General features: G+C 37.7%; 1 protein-coding gene across 3 annotated transcripts in view; it reads right to left on the bottom strand.

The window, feature by feature from the left end:
* The window catches only part of RNF180 (ring finger protein 180), a 69,816-nt gene extending 50,386 nt beyond the window's left edge, over positions 1-19,430 (bottom strand). For 2 of the 3 annotated variants that reach the window (XM_063180244.1, XM_063180245.1), the window contains exons 1-3: positions 14,593-14,906; positions 12,376-12,471; positions 7,942-8,883 (exon numbers count right to left, since the gene is read on the bottom strand). In XM_063180244.1, the coding sequence (XP_063036314.1) occupies positions 7,942-8,883; positions 12,376-12,471; positions 14,593-14,751 (1,197 nt within the window). In that variant the 5' untranslated portion in view covers positions 14,752-14,906. Of the gene's footprint in view, positions 1-7,941; positions 8,884-12,375; positions 12,472-14,592; positions 14,907-19,348 lie in introns of those variants that run through there. The other variant, XM_063180246.1, reaches the window with a different exon arrangement.
* Between the last annotated feature and the right edge of the window lie 503 nt (positions 19,431-19,933).

Below are 19,933 nucleotides of genomic sequence, written 5' to 3'. Positions count from 1 at the left end.
CCCACATAGCCCTGTAATGCAGTATTGCTGCTGTAAGAACAACCACTAGCTCAGCACGGACCTTGAAAGGCATCAGGGCTGAGGCTAGACACACTTGCTGTGGCTGGCTCCCCTTGCCCTGCTGGATGCTTAGCTTTACTTTGTTTAGCTGTGACAGCAATTTCTCTAATTGACCAGATGTCTGCAGTTAATTTGTTTTACTTTTTTAATCTTTTCATGATACAACAAGTAACAGTAGTTGTTCCAGGTACGCTTTTAGCCCCCACAGCAGCCAGCTGAGAGATCTATATGCAGTCTGAGAACAAATCTTGTTATGAGCATCATCACAGAAAGAGTGAACTAAATCCAAGTACATAAATGCGTAACTAGACACATGAAAGATTTACAGTTGCAATAAAAACATGACTTTGCAAGAAAAAGAACTGTAAACTATTGTGCTCATTAACAAGAGACTTACATAGATGAATAACTTTGGTCACAAACTAAACCTTGAAAGTCTAGCACTTTCACTACAAGACTCTCAAATGCTAGAAGGTATCAGCATGAACTTGAAAACTCAAGGTTGTAGGGCAAGATAACAACACCTGACAGTGTGGATAAACGACACTATATCTCACCCACCTATTTGTCCAGAGTTTAGATTATCACTGGAGCATGAAAAGCAAACTGACTTTTTGGAAACTGACCGCTAGCCATCTTTGTCAGGTAAAACACTGATGTTTTCAAAAAGATACAAAAGAACCAGTGAAGTGTCATTAAGAAAAGTAGCAAGACTGTAAGTATTTCCCCCTACAAATTAGGATCCCTTCCAAGAGGATACTGCAGTTTTGAAGCTGATTACAGAGCTCTATGTAAAATGATTTTGAGAAAAAATGCAATGTATCTGGAGAAATCACAAATCATATTTTTCTGAGATCTTCCTGAAAACTAATACAAGCTTCCTCATTAGCAAACAATGTAAACATATAAGATACACACAAAATGGAATTCATAGAAGAAGTACTTCATCTGCTTAGCTACTAATAAGAATCATTACTAATATTGGCAACTCCTAGACTTAAGCAGCTATTATCATACCATAACAATTTACATAATTAACACGTTCTAACCATATATAATCATATCCTAACAGAAGTCTAAAAATCCCCCATGAACACAGATGTGCACATACACATTAAAAATGCAAGCATCCCCTGCACAGGCATGAAGAGCCATCCTTTGCAGAACAGAGAGAGGAAGCTTGGGTCCCTCTACTGTTAGCTAGCTAGTTCAGTCCTGCTCCTACGCCTCAGAACCTGCATTACTGCAAGCCTCTGGAAGAAGTGCAGGCCAGGAGCTCACAGAACGTTCCTGTGTTCAATTTAATAACAGAGTACATTCTGCGGCCACATAATGTTTATGGCTGCACTTTGCTTTTCTGCAAGATAGAAGAAAACCTTTGACAGATACTAATCTTTATTAAAATAAAGCAGCCCTTGCATTTACAAAGAAATTCCAAAGTCTGAATAGATTTGTTATCTTAGACTGCTCTCCAGAAAATTAAAGATAAAAGTGATATGCTCAGTGCTTTTGTTACATCTTTGAAAATATTTACCTCACAGCAGGGTTTGGCTGCATTAAAGTAATTCTTAAAAAAGTACTTAAATTATATACTTCTCACTGCCATTTATTAAAACTCTTTCACTCCATCCAACCAGAGGTTTATGGTTTTTTCTTCGTGAAGTTTTACGGATTGCTTGAACTCACAGGGTGTGTTAGAAATCATGGTCACAAAGTATCACAGATCAGCTTTCTATTGGAAGTATCAGAATGACAAAATCCACATTTTTACAAGGAGGATTGCAGAAACAGCAAAAAAACCCAAAAAAGATGAAAAGTAAAACTTGCAAAAAAAGGATAGCAGATTGACATGAGAGGCAAGCAGCCATGAAATGGGGTGCGTGGCAGAGGACCATTACGACATGTCAGGCTGTACAGAGGATGTGACTTTCTGGAATAACATTCTCCTGGGATGATACCTCAGCACTGGGAAACACAGATGCACTAGCCACATGTGCAGCTTGACACACTCTAAGAAGCAGACACATTTAAACATTCCATGCCATGATTGCAACCTCTCACCAAGGATAAAATAATCAACTCAAAGCAAAGTATAATCTTCTGAAAGCTACTACTTGAAAGCAATCACTTCGTTTACACACTAATTTTGAAAATTTTGTATTTTGTAAACTATGCTTACTGATGAGAACTAACATTACAAACTGTATATAATTTTCTATATAATATTGTAAGAGACTTAAAGATCAAAATTGCCTCAAATACTGTTAAGATCACCAAAGGACTTTGCTCATTCTGGCCAAACCAACACCACAAGGCAACTGTTCATTGGTTACCACCCTGACCCCTGCCACCCACCCTGCCACTGTTGGATATGCCTTTGTGACTTCCTGGAAATTTGGACAGTAAGTTAAGTCACATGGCAGGAACTAGAGATAAGATAAAGATGGTAATATGTCTGATTATCTCAGACTAGGAAGAGGTAAACAAGCTGGGGGAACACTGATAATGAACACAAAGCATCCACAAGGAAAGCCAGCTCAGCGTCTGAGCTGACAGTCAGCTCTGACTGGGCTCAGCTCAGAAGGAAGAGGCCATGGCCCACTGACTCAAAAGAAGAGGAAAACTGAGCATGGGACCACTCAGCATTGGAAACAAGCAGATCATTTAACCAAGAGAATGGCAGAACTGTGTATGCAATGAGCATTGATTCCTTTGTTTGCTAAAATGTACAAATGGGGAGAAGTTTTGAGTGACCTTGGACCCTCACTACTGAAAAGACCAGAAAAGGACCATTGGGATGATGTCTGGAACCACAGTTGGTGATACCTTTTTACTTAATCTGTCTCTCTCACTCTTTTTCACTCCTCTCCTCTCTTCTTCTATTTCTTTCTATCTCTTTCTACCTACCACTTACTTTAGATGAAATTCATACTATTGCCTTCAGCATTTGGTCTCATTTGCACCTTAATTTGGGCAGAGGCTTTGCTCAAATAATGGGATCTTAACATTATTTTGTCATAGTTGGCAGGATACTGTGATCTGAATTTTCTTTGACAGTAGTACAGTTCCCTCTAGGGGGGTTGTGTGGTTCTTTCCCTGGGAACACTTGGAAACTTTGCCACAGCTTTCCTCTGAGGAAGGTTACATGTTTTCTCCTGTGGGAACTTTTGAAAAAATGGCTGTCCAGGGTAGTCAGTGCAAAAAAAGTATTTTTGTATCCTTCCTTGAAAAATTTGTTAGTTTCCCTCCTACATGACAGGTGGGTTTACGCAAGAAAATTAACCTATTGGTTCCTCATAATGAGCTACTGGTTGTTCAAAAATAGGAAGATGAAATAATCGTATCCTTATGAGATTCAGTGAAAGAATAGCACTTTCAGTTAAATAAGGAAAATGAAAAAAGAATGCAAGTAGAGGAATTGCTAGCTGTCAAGCAAGATGATGCCCAAATGCTTCAGGCAGAACTTTAGAGTATGAATGAGAAAGAGGGAGAATCTTAGGGGAATAACTGCAGGATGCAGAACCTCTAACATACTCTGAAACATGATCTTGTAACTCGACATTATTTTGTTCAGTTGAGAGGAGCTGGGAGACAGTGCATGAGTCTGTGGTTTTGCAAAAGATCAAAATGTAACATTAACATTGACATCTGATGACAAGGCAGTAGCGTGTTGATACTTAATTAAAATTGAAACCCCAAATGACTGCCAGGATCAGCTAAGGGCTACTGAAATGGTGCCTTATGTATCTACTAAGATATCAAAGCCTGTTCATATATCAGGCAAGACTGAAATCCATTAATATTAATTTATTAGGATACTGGAATCTGGGTATACTTTCATGATGGCAAAGAGGTAAAATCATTGGAGTAAAAAGAGCCAGTGTTATCTGCCAAACTGATAAGGTTAATTCATGGCTCCTGGATGAGAAACTGAAGTCTGCTAATCTTAACCCTAAAAGAAATCTGGGCTAAGTCATTAAAGCACTCCCTAATTCACAAATTCAACACTTCCCGAAATTTTGCAAGCAGTCTTATTTCCTCCAGATGTGAAATAAATTAGAGAAATGCCCCATGAAAAGATGAAGGAAGCAACAAGAGGAGTGCACCAAACACTTCATGAAACAGAAGGTAAAATTCTAAGGGGTAATCTGCCAGGAAGATTGTGTTGCTTTCTTCTCCTAGGAGTGCTAGCATTCCCTGCCCACACTGAAGATCAAAAGAACCAGCTCAGAGAGGGTGAATCAGTGGATTTATATGAGAAAGTTCGCAGAAGCCAGCTAAGAAGATACAATAATGACTTTTCCTTTAGGGCCTTTATCCTCCCTGGTAGACACAGGAGCTCTGAATCAACACTGGATGGATTTTTCATCCTCCCAATAATCTGTCTGTAGTAGGCTGAATTTTCACTTTTCTTTTTATAGGAACCTGCCAACATATGAGACCAAGCTGCATGAAACCAATGAAGCTTTTAATTGCCACCATAATTGCTTGTAGTATCAACTTATTAATGTTTGTGATTTGTTTGTGTTTTCATTGCGAGTGAACTTGTTGGGAGACCATGTATTAGTCAAACTATTTTATGTGTTGTTAGTTTGATGTTCTGCCAAGCTTATTTTGTCTTTTACTGGAAAAAAATGGTGTGGGAAGACCTTTTACTTTTGTCTCATAAATGTATAATTTTGTCTAAATCAAATTTAGCCTGGCAGTTGGCATAAGAATTTATGTATATTTGGAATCATACAAATACATATTAACCAGTTCTGCCTCAAAAGGCTTTAGATTTAGGATGATTTGGCTACATTTTTCAGAGATATTAATGAGTGAGCTGAATAATCATAAAAAAACAAATGTTCCAGGTGAAATGGAACATTTTTTTTTTAGACCAGAAGGACAGACAGCCATGGACCAAAAAAGGGGCATGGGTATAACACAAAAAGGCTGTTTACCAGATCTTAAGCAACTTTACTTGGGACCAGTTTTGGAACAAAATATGTTATCAATCATGAGACATTCCAAATCAAATCAGAGATTTATATTCCCTGTTGAACATGTCTGATGTACACTGACTTTTTACAGTGTGTCCTAACAGAGTATTTTAACTTCAGCTAATTTATTTTATTTATGCTAATCAATTTAGTTACTCTAGTGCATTCTGCACCACATGGGCTTCTCAGTTGTGGGTGCAATTTACTCTGGCAGCAACGAGGGCCATTTGCACCCTGAAATAAAAATTAAAGAAAACAAAAACGCAAAAAAACTCCAACACAAAAAAACCCCAACCAAACCCAAAAAACCCCAACACAGAATTACTCAGCTGGACAGGAACATTGCCTATAAAATTCTTTCAACTACAGTGGATATTGTTGAAAGAGTACAATTTGAAGTGTTTTTTTTTAAAAAAAATTGAAGTATGTAAGCACACTTTTTCAACAAATCCATTCACACTTATTCCCAGTGTGCAACTGTGTAATCAGCTGTACTAAGTGACCTGAAAATCTACTTCAGAGCAGGCTAACTGACCCATCTTAACACATAATGTATGTATCTATTTGGGATACTGGCCTATGGGACTTAAAAATCAAGATGCTCTCTGTAATTCTACGGCTAATGTTGGCCTACATCCAACAGACACAGTATTTCAGAATCCATCACATCCACTATCAATTAAACAACACTCAGATCCTTGTGCATCACTGGTAGGGGCAGTGCCTAATCAGGATTGGGTTAATAAGTGGAATTGGATTTGTATTTTTAATGATTTGCACAGCTATTGTACATGGCATGATTACTTGTGTTGTTGCTTCTGCTGTTTCTGTATTTTCTTGTAGGGCCCTCTATCTCTGTCACCGCCACAGACAACCCATGAACTGAGAAAGAGGCCCTGGAATCCAGTGTTTGAGCCACAGGGTGGTGTAAGAAAAGCCAGCTCAGCAACTGCGCTGACAGTCAGCTCTGACTGGGCTCAGCTCAGAAGGAAGAGGCCATGGCCCACTGACTCAAAAGAAGAGGAAAACTGAGCATGGGACCACTCAGCATTGGAAACAAGCAGATCATTTAACCAAGAGAATGGCAGAACTGTGTATGCAATGAGCATTGATTCCTTTGTTTGCTAAAATGTACAAATGGGGAGAAGTTTTGAGTGACCTTGGACCCTCACTACTGAAAAGACCAGAAGAGGACCATTGGGATGATGTCTGGAACCATGGCTCGTGATATCTTTCTACTTAATCTGTCTCTCACACTCTTTTTCAGTCCTCTCCTCTCTTCTTCTATTTCTTTCTATCTCTTTCTACCTACCACTTACTTTAGATGAAATTCATACTATTGCCTTCAGCATTTGGTCTCATTTGCACCTTAATTTGGCTAGACCCATCTCTCCAATAATCAGATCTTAACAAATGTAACTAAAATAATGTTGGAATAGGTTAAGCATGTCTTAACAAGAAAAATTCTTAAAGTATCTTTCTTCCTTAGCTATCAAAAATTCAGAAAATCTGTACAATGTCTTATTCTTGAAAGTAACATCTAAAGACTAAAGTGTCTGGAGACACCATAGGTGACATGATAAAATTGAAAAATGTACATTGTGCTTGTGCATCATCATTTCACTTACCAAAACAATGTGATTTGGAATTTTTAAAGCCATTTTAAGGATCTGGACAGCTAAGAATCTTTATAGGCTTATTAGAAAACAAGTATTCAATATTAAGACATCCACATTCTCAGCTTAATAGATGCATTTTACGAGAACAAATTTGCAAAAGGTCTCAATAGCAGTTTAAGTCTTAAAGCAAAACAAAAAGCCTTCCTAAAGAAGAAAGAATATATGCACACCATACTGAAAAGACTCATAATATTTCCAAGACCCATTACGTTTTCAAGCTGGTTCTCACATCTAATTGAGAGAGACACCGTCTAAGTATCTCTCTTAAATCTTGAATTCACAATGATAAATCTACCCAAAGGAGGAATAATTGCTTGAGTAGATACTGCTTCTCTGATTAGTCAGTAAGGTTGCTCTTGCTTACCACATAGTTTTTTTGCAGGAAATTTATGATGAGAAATTTTCTTATAAAGGCATATTTATCATTAGTCATTCTACTAAATTTGAGAGCAAACCAAAACTGTGTTAGTCATTTCATGACTGGCTTTCCTTCCCAGCCTTCCACCAAAAATTGTGACTGCCTATCACCTTTAATTCTGTTCTGCTTTATATGCCTTAAAAAAGGAAACCATTACTGTCCAATTGATAAGAATATGTAACAGTTTGTGTAAGATTTGCAGATAAAATATTTATCTGCAAATATTATTACTGTTACTTAAAATATTAGTCCTATTAAGGACTAATATTTTAAATAACAGTAATCAACTCTTTACTCATAGAAAAATAGTTTTATGGAATAACAATAACAATAATAATATACAAGAAATAATGAAGGCATTTAAAACATACTTAACTATAAAGTTAACTCAAAACACCATTAACTTAAAGTTAGAAAATTCTGTCATGGTAGGGTTCCTCATTTAGAAGATTCAAATTTTTAGTTTTTCTTTAATCCCACAGATTAAATTTCACTGCGTTTTTTCCCACTTCAAATTAATATTACATCACAAAACAATAAGAAGGCCAGTGAAAACCCATCATGTTTTGATTTTGCCCAGAAAGAAAACCTGACATGACAGAATTAGAAAAAAACTACATATAGGAAGGGTTCACACATCTTTGCTTGCCTGATACCTGACTGCAGGTCAGGTAGGAACTGTAGACAGTTCCACATTAAGCCAGTATTAAAAGACAACATGGAAAAAAAAATCTGAATTATTTCTAAAAGCAAGTCAAACTACACCAAAAAAGAAGCATAATTAATTTTAAACACTTACTTGCTTCAGTAGACATTGTTCTCGCCTTTGTTTTCTCCTCAGGCTTTTTGACTTGTTTCTTTCTCTTTTACTCAGCTTTTGGTTGAAGGAGATACTCGTAGGCTGCACAAGACCACCAGGTGTGATGTACTGTTTGTCTTCTACAGCCCTTGTAGGTGAGGAAAGATTCATCACAAATGGTGACCCATCAGCAATGACAGTACCAGAAGATTGTCCAGTAACTTCAAAGTCACACTCACTTTCAGTGTCTCTGTGTAGTAATGTGGTAACAGAAGTAACTTGAAATTGTTTTTGTAGTATCTCAGCCCTGGAACTATACAGATCCTGAAAAGAACTACCACCTTTTCTACTGGCCTCTAATTGCAAGCTCCCTTGTACATAAGCAGGTGCATTTTCACTTGGGCCATGATAGAGTGGTCCCATGCCGCAAGTTTCATATAACACAGGTGACAAAACAAGTCTTTCTCTGATATTGAAATCCAAGCTACATGATCTGTGAAAAGGTTTTACAGTGCATGAATCTTTTATAGGATAGGAAGAAGGAAGATTTCTTTTTTGATTTAATGTTTTTAAGGGAAGTTTTTTACTTTCTATCTCATATCTAGGAGCTCTTAATTCTAGAAAAAGTGCTTCTGTTAATCTTCCAGCACCATTATTACTTCCAGCTGTGTATGAAAGCCCTTGATTTATGATTTCCAAAGTTGCAGTTACCACTTCGTGGCAGGTATCCTTGTTAAAACCAGACTGAATTTTGAGAAGCAAATGTTTCTCTAATGATTTTGACAATTTAACAGAGAAAGGTGGCCGATCCTCAGTCCAAGTTTTGAAGAAATGTATATTTACTAACTGTCCACAGGAACATTCTTTGTTGTAAACAAAGTTAAAGCCACCTAAGCAGGCCTCACAGAATGGACAGTGCAGTTTTCCAATTGTCCACTGTGCCTATTGACAAAAAGAGAAAAAAATAAAACACCCAACATGTTCACTGAAAATAAATGAGCAAGAAATAATTACTGAAGTTATTTTCTCCTTTAGTAAGAGGATTTTCTTCTTGTTTTTCAAATAGAATAAAAGATACTTCACCGCAGAAAGCAAATTCACCATAAATAATGTTCTGGTCAAAGCTTGGCTTGCTGCAGGGATAACAAATTCTAAGAAAACTACAACACACATTGTAAAATGTACAAGCTTTAAAATATGTTTAGAATTTGTCCACAGATAGAATAATGCTGCAATACTAATGAAAACATTAGATCTTTAAAGTAGTGAAATCAATTTCCCAAATTAATCTGGAATTGGCAAGCACAGCTTCTCAGCTGAGTGTTCTGAGCACTTATACATTTCTTGCATACTAAGTACGGTGAAAGAAGATTTCTTACAAAAAGAATATAGCTTTTCACTTTGATTAACCCACAACAGCTTAAAATGGTATTTGTATTTTGGTGTATGTAGCATTACAACATAATCTCTGTGCAGAAACCATGACAAATCCTTAATACTCTATATATAGGGAGAGAGTTATTTTCATTATTTATAATTTTATGAATTCTTTTCAACCCTGAAGGCACTTTTTCAAAAGAAAATACATATCAAAAATCTATAAATGCCTACATATTAATACAACTATTAGTCCTCCTATATATTTAGACAACCATTAGTATTTTCAGCAATTATATTCATTCGTCAGCAGTACTGTTGAGGACTAAAGTTATGCAAGTGTTTGTAGGATCAAAGCCCAGAGAAACAACATTATCAACTGCAGCCACACTTAACTGACTTGAGTGTCTAAAGAACTATGAATACAGAAGGTGCACAACATTTCTAGTTTAAGCATTGCTTTCAGTTGTAAATGCCCTTCAAGGTGATTTGGACAGCTACATCCACAACTGATGCTTGTCCCATTCAAAGGTACAGAAAATGTCAGAAAGACCAATTTAGCAGTTTCAGAAAAAAACTCCAGCAACTTGTGTGGAAAAAGTTATTTTCAAAAAGAATAGTTTACACATAATCACAGGCTTTCAAATTCTTGAGAATTCTGCAAACATTCACAATGGCTCTCAGTTTAATAAGACTGACTGATGTGTACACAGGCCATTCCCAAAGAAGAGTTAAGCTTCTTCAGAGATTTACTCTTAAGTCTCCCACAGTCCATTTCCCAGATGGCAGGGGCTAGACACTAAAATTAAGAGAAAAGCACTTTCTCGTGACTTTATTGGGTCTTTTTGGGATGGAATAGCATCCAATCTTCAAATGGAGAGGTGAAATTATTCACAGAAGGCCAGAAGCCTGCAAAAAAATTGACATGCAAGACACAGGAGGAAAAAGGACACCTCCATGCCCCATGTGCACAGAGACTGGGAGATGAGGTGTAGTACCAAGGAGCCTGGGACTGATTTAGCATGAGTTTGGCAATGGAGTGTGGAAGCACTGACTCAGTAAAAGAAGTAACAGCCTACTAGTGGAGGAGGTGGTAGGGGGAAAATCAACAAGATCTGAAAGAGTGCTGAGGGTACATACATTTAGTGATGGACTGCATATGGAGGGAAAATGGAAATGATTAGAAAAAGAAACCAAAACAAGCAATAAGTGATGGGTAACAGAAAATCCAGGTCAACAAAGGTCACTAGCAGCACTAGCTACATATTTATAATTATTGAAGATTAACTATACTAATACGTACATGAAATCCAAGAAGATTGGTTAAGAACAGGGACAGATGGCAAAAAAGAACCGGCTGGGAAGCAGTGGGTTTTTACAGTCTGCAAATAGACTTTGCGCTTATGCAGAATGATTTAGCCTTTGATTCAGGAGTCATACAGGAGAAAATAACACATGATCACAAAATTATTCAGAGCTCAGGAGGATCTGGAGGTAAGTCAGAATTGTTTAACACCCTGCTTTCCCCCGCACTTACCCATAAAAACACAGGATCTTGCCAGAGGAGACAAAGTGAATGAGGCAAGAGTTCCAAGGATATTAAGTGACACAGTGAACACAAAGATGTCAAAGGTGTACACAGAGAATTGCCTTGTCTGCCTTTTTCACCAGAGGAGAATTGCTCCTCTGCATCCTTAAGCAAAAAAATGTGCCAATAGGTTTTATATTTCCTCGGTCCCCAGTTTGACCCTCCAGGTTTTCAAATGCAAAAGCTAAAGGTGCAAAATAATAATTTAAAAGCTAAAAGTGAAAAGAATAATACTACTATCAATATTGAATTCAATTATACTGAAATAATTTAAGAGGCAAAAAACCTCTAAAAAACTGCCTTAATATTAAAGATTCATGGTTAGGCGATATTGTAAAGTGACTCATACTATAACTCAACTCATGAACTGTAATTTTCAAACATACCTCTAAGATTAGTGTTTCTGAACATAACTATTATAACACAACAATGTTTAATTCATTGAAGTAGAGGATATCACTAAATTTAAAAAGTTTAATTAATGTTTAACAGAAAAATCCCACATAGAGGAATACAAAGAAGGAAGATTAAGGTTTTCTAAATTTCTGTATCCTTAGTTCTACAGTCATAACAATTTTTTTCTCTTTGTGCATTATTTTCAGTATAGGCTTGCTTAGGGCAGAAATTACTTAAAATACAGCAAAATTTTACACTGAAGTCTAAGAAGTCTAAGGAATGCAAATAAAATTTACTTATCAAAATCAAAGATTCATAAAAGAAAATCAGTGAGGCAAAAAAACCCACTGCTTCTGCTTATTGGTATCTATGCCACAACATTAACTTCTAGATTGTCAACAACTTACAGAAAATACCAACTGAAGCAGTCAATACAACAGGAAATTTATGAGATGGTTTGTAATTTACAAATGGGCAGCTAAAACTCAAAAGCAGTGACACTGGCTTGTCATCAGACCTTTGAATTTGCAGAAAAGTATCTACTTTATATTCATATGACATACAAGACCATATTAAGTATAAAAGACTTAAGTATAAAACACATCATATTCCAAAAACTGATCTCTTAACAAATCTGGAGTCCACTTTTATGGGAAAACATGCTTCCTGTTGTCCCTGTCAACCTATACATCAAGATATGATGCTCAAAACAAAGAAAACCCCAAAGCCCAAGTAATAAATATAATATTAAGCATTGACAAACATGCAGAGAGGCCCATGACAGTTATTTGGACAGCCATAAATACATTCATCTGTTAAAGAGTAGGAAACAGAATTTATCACTCGTAGCACTTCTGCATATATTAAAAAGCAAAACAAAATTAAACAATATTTTAGAGAGGAAAAAAACGGTAATGGTAAATGGTAACGATAGACATTCCTGAAAAGAATTCCCTCAGTTACAAGGTCTCTGTAACATACATGGACCTTGCCAGAATAGTGTCCTTGAAATTGTCCCCCTTAATTATTTTATATGCTGAATAATGAAGACGCAAGAAAAAAAAATCTACTACCTTTTCAATCACACATTTCACCCACTCTGGAATGGCTTCTAAACTCACATGCCATACATTGCAAGAATTCTGAGCAGCAGCTGAAGGTTGTGATATCTGTTAATGAAACAATTACACTGTTACTCAAAATTTATGTCAGCTTTCTTTTCTTTGAATATAGCCAGAAGACAGTTCCCCAAAACCGGTAAACATTAAGAAATAAAAAATCTCAAATCTTTAAGCTAAAAATCAGATAGATATTGTCAGTAATTATCTATTTCTGAATCTAAAAATATTGGGCAAACTCCTGCGGAAATGTAGGCGTCTGGAGGTGGTTTTGTTTTGTTTAAAAGAACAGAAAGTATGCTGTTGCAGGCCTTCCAAGAATATCTGGAAATTGATTTTAGAACCACTGTGAGCTGGCATAATTTTTCAGTAAAGACAGAAAAATATAAGTTATAATTTACATAAAGACTGTGATCAGCAATGCACAAATGCAATGAGTAGAATTAATTTTCTGGGTTTTTTTAGAATAACTAACCGAGTAACCAGGTAGTCTTATCAGCTTTCGAGTTTTTACAGCAATAACGTGATCAAATGAAGAGAAAAGAAATCTAAAAACCTGTAGCATTTCACTAATTGATACTAAAATAAAAACAATTGCCTAACTAAATAAGTGTTACAGGGATGGCTAAAATTATAAGGAAACTGGTGAGAAAGTCTTAAAATCAGCTGCTAAAATTTATGAATAAGGAAAGTTGTCAATGCCCATGTTATTAAAGTCATTGAAATAAAAATTTTATTCTGCTGAGAATTAGAAGTGGGGCTATAGATAGAAGATAGAAGCTTTTAAAAATTTTCCAAGTATGGACAGAAGACAGATCCATTTATTATGCCTATGCTGGCTTTTTGTCCTATCTGTGAAGATCATCTGCACTTCAATGTGCATTTAATTATTAGTGTTTAGACTGTGGTCTTAACTTCAACATTTGTTTTAAAATTTGTTCCGCATTTTTCTTCATTCATTATTCAGTTATGTCTCTGTGTGAAGGTCTAAAAATCATCTGTGAAAACACGCTGAAAACATTAGTCTTCTCATCCTAATACTGTCTTTTCCTCCCAACCTCTTTAGATATAGCATTAAATTACACTTTTTAATTTGCTATCTACATAAATGGAGGAGACGCTACCTCAGCCATGTGCAATGATGGGTCGATCTCCTCTCACAACTAAAAGCTCCACCATAGGGAACTTGGATAAAGATATCTTTTCATTTTCACTACATTTTTTTCCATGGAAGGAGTTGGAATTTCCACATTCCCCCCCAAAAAATCACTTCAAACCATGCATAAAAGAACCATCAAATATAAAGTGAGAAAATTATTCTAAAACTTCAAGCTCTGTAAGCAGAGTGCTTAAAATGGGTTTTATTGATAATACTATCATGATCTTAAAAACTAACTTTGTTTCTACATCCATTGATTGTACCTCTTTCTAGTGTGCAAAAGAATGTTATTGCATTACTAACACATTAATAAAAAACATCACCACCTTCTCTTGTATTTGCTTTTTAACTTTGATTCAACAGGCTGTAAGCCTTTTTGGCACATTTGGAAAGACCCTAGCTCTTTATGATTAGTAGCTGCCATTATAAAACAGTCAGAAATACTTTGTCATGGTTTTATTTTGTGTAATAATCCTTCTGTTTATTTTAATAAAAACAATATAAATTACTGAGCAGGATATAACCCTGCTCAGGGCAGACTAATCTTCTGAGCTATTTTTGTGCACAGACTACGGCCCACATTTAAAAAATGAAGAGCAAAATATCCCTGATGTAGGGATATTTTACACACAGTTAACTACCAGAGCGGAAATTAGAACCAGTCTTTAAAATACACCTTATACACAAAGAGTTGTCCATTAAGAGATATTAAAAAAAAGGACTGCTTTAAAACCATCAAAACCAAACCCCATTTTTATATTAGAAATGGTAATGCTCTATATAAGCTAGTAGCCAAGTGTCCATGAGCACAAGCCTGCATATGGCAGAACATGAAGGTGATCACTGCCTACTTGGCTTCACTAAAATTATTTCCTCCACTACTCTCTACAGAAATCTCTCTTCTTTACTACATACGACAGATTAAGTACAAAGTGAGGCTAAGTCTAATACTTCTTCATTGAAAGTAAATGGCACCAGAACTTACAAACTCCCTCAGAAGAAGCTATACTTACTTGGGATGTTTTTTTCTCACTACATTTTGCAAGAAAAACAGAATTTTCTATATATTTTCTACATCTCCAGCAACAGAGAACACCAGCCTCTTGATTGTTCATTATGTCAGCTTGGGATTTTGCAGCTCTGTATGTTGACCTGTAAAGACCACAAAGCATACAATTTGGTCACCCACTGAAACACTAGTTTTCTCTTGAGACCTTGAAGTCCATAAATACTCTCACCCCTGTAGTGGAGACTAATACTCTACTTACAAACATAATCTGATCTTATATAGCATGCCATCATGTTTTTAATAGTAACATGAAACAGCTGGTTTTATTTCCAGGTTGCAAAAAGAACTAAATAGCAACAACAAAAGACAACTAAAACCAAAATAAAATAAAACAAAACTGAACAATCAACCAAACAAAAATCTTGTCCAATATTTGGACAAAAGATAAGAGAAGGACATATTCCAGTTTTTATGGAATACATACACACATATAATGCCAGATAACAATAATGAATGCCAACATAAAACTAGAGATGACTGATTCCTTTCTCAACATGCCCCTGGAGTCTTGCTCCCTTAAATTATTTTGTGTGCAAGGATGAACACTACTGGTGCAACCATTTTTCAAGACACCAGAGGGACAAGAAAAATATTCTATTTTTCTCTTTTTGGGTCTTGCGGCATCCTGATGGTCTCTCTGGTCTTCTCTAGCTTCTTCCAAAATCTTCCCCTTTTGTCAAGTTTTCTCCTAAGACCCTCCAACTTTTCTTTCAAAGTACTTATGTTTTCACCCCCTTGTGCTAGCCACATGAAAAAAAATAAGAAAATCTTTTTCATCTACATAGCAACTCAAGCCCTGTAGTAGAGTTAGGCCTACTCCAAGTGCTGAAGTGCACAGCACTCATTGATGGGCATGCTGGACTATAAAACTAAAAATCAGTGTAAAAAGTTTCAGAGTCCAAACATCTAATTTTGCAACTATTTTAACATTTCAATTTTTTCAGTTTTCACTAACTAAAGAAACTTTGAGGTCTTCACTAAAGGCTGTCTGAAGAGCAGTTTGCCTTATTGAAAACATACAGACTTTTGCATTTTCCCCATTTCTACCTTTCCTTTTTCTGCCTTGTTTTCTGATTTAATTAAAGACAATGAAACACACAGAGAGGTTACCTACTATCTTTTATTTACATCTGAGGTCTTCATTCAGCACATTTTTTACTTTTCTACAAAAGTAAAGGTCTAAAATATAGTCTGACAAGGACAAGCAGAAACATCTATACATATAGTAGACTCTGAGTTTATGCGCAGTTTTTAACAATCAGATGGATCCACTCTCAGCTTAAGAAGTGAAATTAAGGTAAACATTAAATATTTCCTTGCAATATCACAATTAAAAAGAATTTTTATTAAGGGTCTACTAACGAATCTTAGGACAGATAAGCAAAGGATCATGCAAGAAACAATTACATAAAAGCTAAGAACTTATACTAGCAACCTGTCTTGTTCCTGACAAAATTTGAATGATTCAAAGACTTCGACTTAAGCAGAACTTCAGTTTTTACTTAACCAAAACTTAGTTTTTACTAACCTACCTTTGTCAGTGCTGCTACTTTCTATATCAGACACATTTCAGAATGTAACATATAAAATAATGAACTTGTCTATGAATGATTTTTTTTTAAAGTAAATTCATTCTCTGAAAATTTTTAGAAGTACTTTGTATCCCTTTGCTGTTATAACACTAGGCACCACAGGGTATTGAGAGAATGATTATCAGTTATTAATTTCTTTATATCACTCAAACACTTTAAAGCTGTTCTAATTAATTTAACCTCCACAAATTCATAATACACTTCTAGAATGAATCTAATTTTACAACAGTTCAGTGTGAGCATCAAATCTAAGATCAGCCAGGATGGACCGAAATATATTTTGCATGCAGCTAGTTCACACATTCTTTTAGGTACAGCCATATCCTTATCTACCCAAATATCTTCTTGATATGAGGTGATACATACTTGCATCACTTTTTATGCTGTATTTTTTTTATCCAAATGATATATTTAAGTCTCTATATACATTCTGTTCCCCTTAGAGAACAGGATGACTTGCTATCTTTTGAACAGCTGCTTCATTTGAAGCTGATGACTGGAGCAGGGCAAAACCACTTCGGGATAGACCTCTCAATAATCAGATAAAAGACTGATGAGCACCTACTCTATTTAAAAGCCAAGGTTCAAGTCATGCAAACAAAGGCTCTCTAAGGATCTCACTGGCATTTGAACTGATGTAAACATCCTCCTTCTCTATAACATCTTCCAAGATTTACTGCAAAATAAAACGTCTTTTAATAATTTATTTTGTTTAGTTAGTTATACCCTTTGAGAGGTTCTTCTTAGTTCAGCATATACCTTTTTTTTAAAATTACACTTACATAAGAGAAATGAGTGCATAGTATAAGTATAATGACACACACAGCATGGTTGTATTTTATTGTGTTTTGTGTAAGCAAGAGTGCTGATAGTGTACTATATGGAAAAAATCCAAGTCAAGTGGATACTTTTTAAAATATTACAGTAGAGCAGGCTGAAGTGTTCTTCTGGCCTAGGAGTATTTAAAAAGTAAGCAGGTGTATTAAATATCTGCTTGTCTTTTGCAGACCTCACAAAGGAGAGAAGAAGCTCTACAGATGCATGTCAACACACTGCAGAAGTTTCTACACACATCATGTTTCTCATTTACCGCATTATTATGCACTTTTATTTTGTTTTGCACGTAAATTCAAATGAATGCATACGACCACGGAATTTTGAAGGTTTTTTGTTTAGTTAAATGCAGTTTAACCATAGTGTCTTAGTCTCCTTCAGCAAAAAGTGTCTACATAAAAAGTTTTTCATTTGGAACTCCAAAAATAGTGTCAGGCCCTGAGTGGGCCTTTTTATCTCAGTACTAGGTCACGTGTGGCTGCACTGCTTTCAGGTCAGTTGCTTTTTGTGAGCTCACGCTTGCCTCCCAAGTAGCATGCAGACATATCAGAGCGTTTAAAAGCCTATATTCTTCCATGGCGACTGTCTGATGACCTTCAAACTCTTTTTTGTTATTTAGTACCAGTAAAACTAATAGCAGAGTCCTAAGACTTCCTTTCCAAGTCAGTCTCGGTTCCCTTTCTTGGAACTCATTGGTCTAATCTTCTCTTAGAGACCTTTGATGAAGATTTTACAGCCTTCCCAAACTACTTCATTGTCTTCTTATCTTTTATTATTAACTTTTTCCCAAATACTTACATGGAGTTTTCTTCTAAGTTCCCTTATTTGCTGTGAATACAGAGAACAAAATTGCTCCTTTTGTGCAGAACATTTTAAAACCTTAAACACTTATTAGATATTAGCTTCAATCTTGTCTTTGAACTAAAAAAATCTTTCTCTTTTTCCTCAGAGATAATGCTTTCTTGATCTCCAACTGCCACTGCTATTTTGTGAACTCCTTCAAAAGGGTCAGCTATTCTTGCTGAATCCAAGTTCTGGACACTGAACTCACTGCAGTTTTACCAGCTGAGAAGACTAGACAGATTACAAAAATTATCTAAATCATCTAAATTTCTTATAAAGTTCCAATTGTATAATATATTACATTTTGGTCATTCTGTCTTCAAAAGGATTGCTAAAAAACATGAAGTAGGACTCCTATTAAAATTTCTCGTATGTTCACAGTGAAGAATGAAACACAATCCCCTAAATTTCTGTTGAAATCCGGCCTAGAATTTCAACTTGCCCTTCATTCACAAATATATAAAAATGAGAAAATAAGTGTAGCAACACAAGTAGTAATCAATGCCTTTTCTTCAAAAATCACTTATGACCCCTTTGGAGCATTGCAGCCATTAAAATTACAATAATATTTACACCGTAGTAAGAAACTAGGGCACTGAAACTTCAGCAACAGTTATTGACAGTCTTAAAAAAAAATTAGACGAGAGTCAGCTTTGTAGGAAGATGATAGAGAAAAGCTAAATGAGCTGTTCTAGCCAACAAGAGTCCATATCCCAAGTTCCTGTTCCCAGAAAAGGAGGAACTGATACTTTACCAGACAGAGAGACAACCATGGATGGCCAGCATGATACTTTTGTATCATGTAACCCATGTAAGGAACCGAATTTAAAAAAAAAAAAAAAAAAAAAAAAAAAAAAAAAAAAAAAGTTGCTTGCAACAAATTTCTTGACTTGCTTAATCCCCTGCGGCATGCTGCCTAAGTCAACAGGTCGTCCAGGCACTGCTGGATATGGAGGGTGTAAATGGCTTTGACAGGGAGCAGACCTGGCGGGTCACTAGAAGATCACGGATCGGCGTGGGACCTCGTATTTCCAAGAGATCCCAGAGTCAGAGCTGCCTGTTTCATGCTCTTACACATCCCGGCACTAGTTGTTGCACAAAGTAAAGACCGAAACAAGCAGGAACAGGGTGCCGCTGTCCCAGCACAGCGCGGGACACCAGGCTGTCACCGCCGCTGCCCCCGGACACCCCGAACCCGCCCAGGCCCGACCGGCTGCCCCGCCGAGGTAACCCCGGGAGCGAAGGCACGGGGCTGCCCCTCAGGCGGGCGCCGGGCTCACCCGGGGGCGGACAGCCCGGCCGCTCCCCCGGCTGCGGGCGGCCGTCGGCACCGCCGCGCTCACCCGCGCCCCCCGCGCCCCCGGCCCGGGCCCGCCTTGGCCCCACGGGCGGCTGCGGCGCCTCCCGCCGCCCCGGCCCCGCTCAGCTCACCGGGCCGCGCCGTGCGAGGCTGCGAGGAGGAGGCGACGGCACTGGAGCGACCGGGCGGGCGGGGAAGGGGCTGCGCAGCAGCAGCTGCTCCCGCGAACGGGAAGAGACGGGAGACAAACGGCGGCGGAAAGCGCTCCGGCAGCGCGGCCCCTGCCCTCGGGAGGCACACGGCGGCAGCCCGGGCCGCCCTGGCGGCTGCTGCGGCCGGCGGGGGGCCCTCGGCGGCGGCGGGGCCAGCCCTGCTGCCGCGGGGACGGAGGCAATGCCCGCGCCAGCCTGCGCCGAGCCCAGAGGCCGGCACGTCCTCTCGTCTCCTGACTGGCAGAGATGGAGCGGGGTGGGGTCAGCGCCGGCGGCAAGCTGTGACCAGTGAGAAGAGAGGCGGAGAGAATTAAGGCTAAGGGAATGAACGACAACTTTTCAGTGGCCCCTGGGGAAGAAACTGAGTTCCCTCAGGCCGGAGGAATCAACCCAAACCCAGAGATGGTAATCTCATAGAGCGAGGCCAGGGATATTGCAGGGACGGGCGAGCGCCCGCCGGCCGTCACCTGCAAGGCTGGGTGTCCTCAGAGCCCCCGGCCGCCC

This window comes from Melospiza melodia, chromosome Z (genome assembly GCF_035770615.1).
Source record: "Melospiza melodia melodia isolate bMelMel2 chromosome Z, bMelMel2.pri, whole genome shotgun sequence".
Taxonomy (NCBI): Eukaryota; Metazoa; Chordata; class Aves; order Passeriformes; family Passerellidae; genus Melospiza; species Melospiza melodia.
This window is presented reverse-complemented; position numbering and strand designations above follow the sequence as displayed.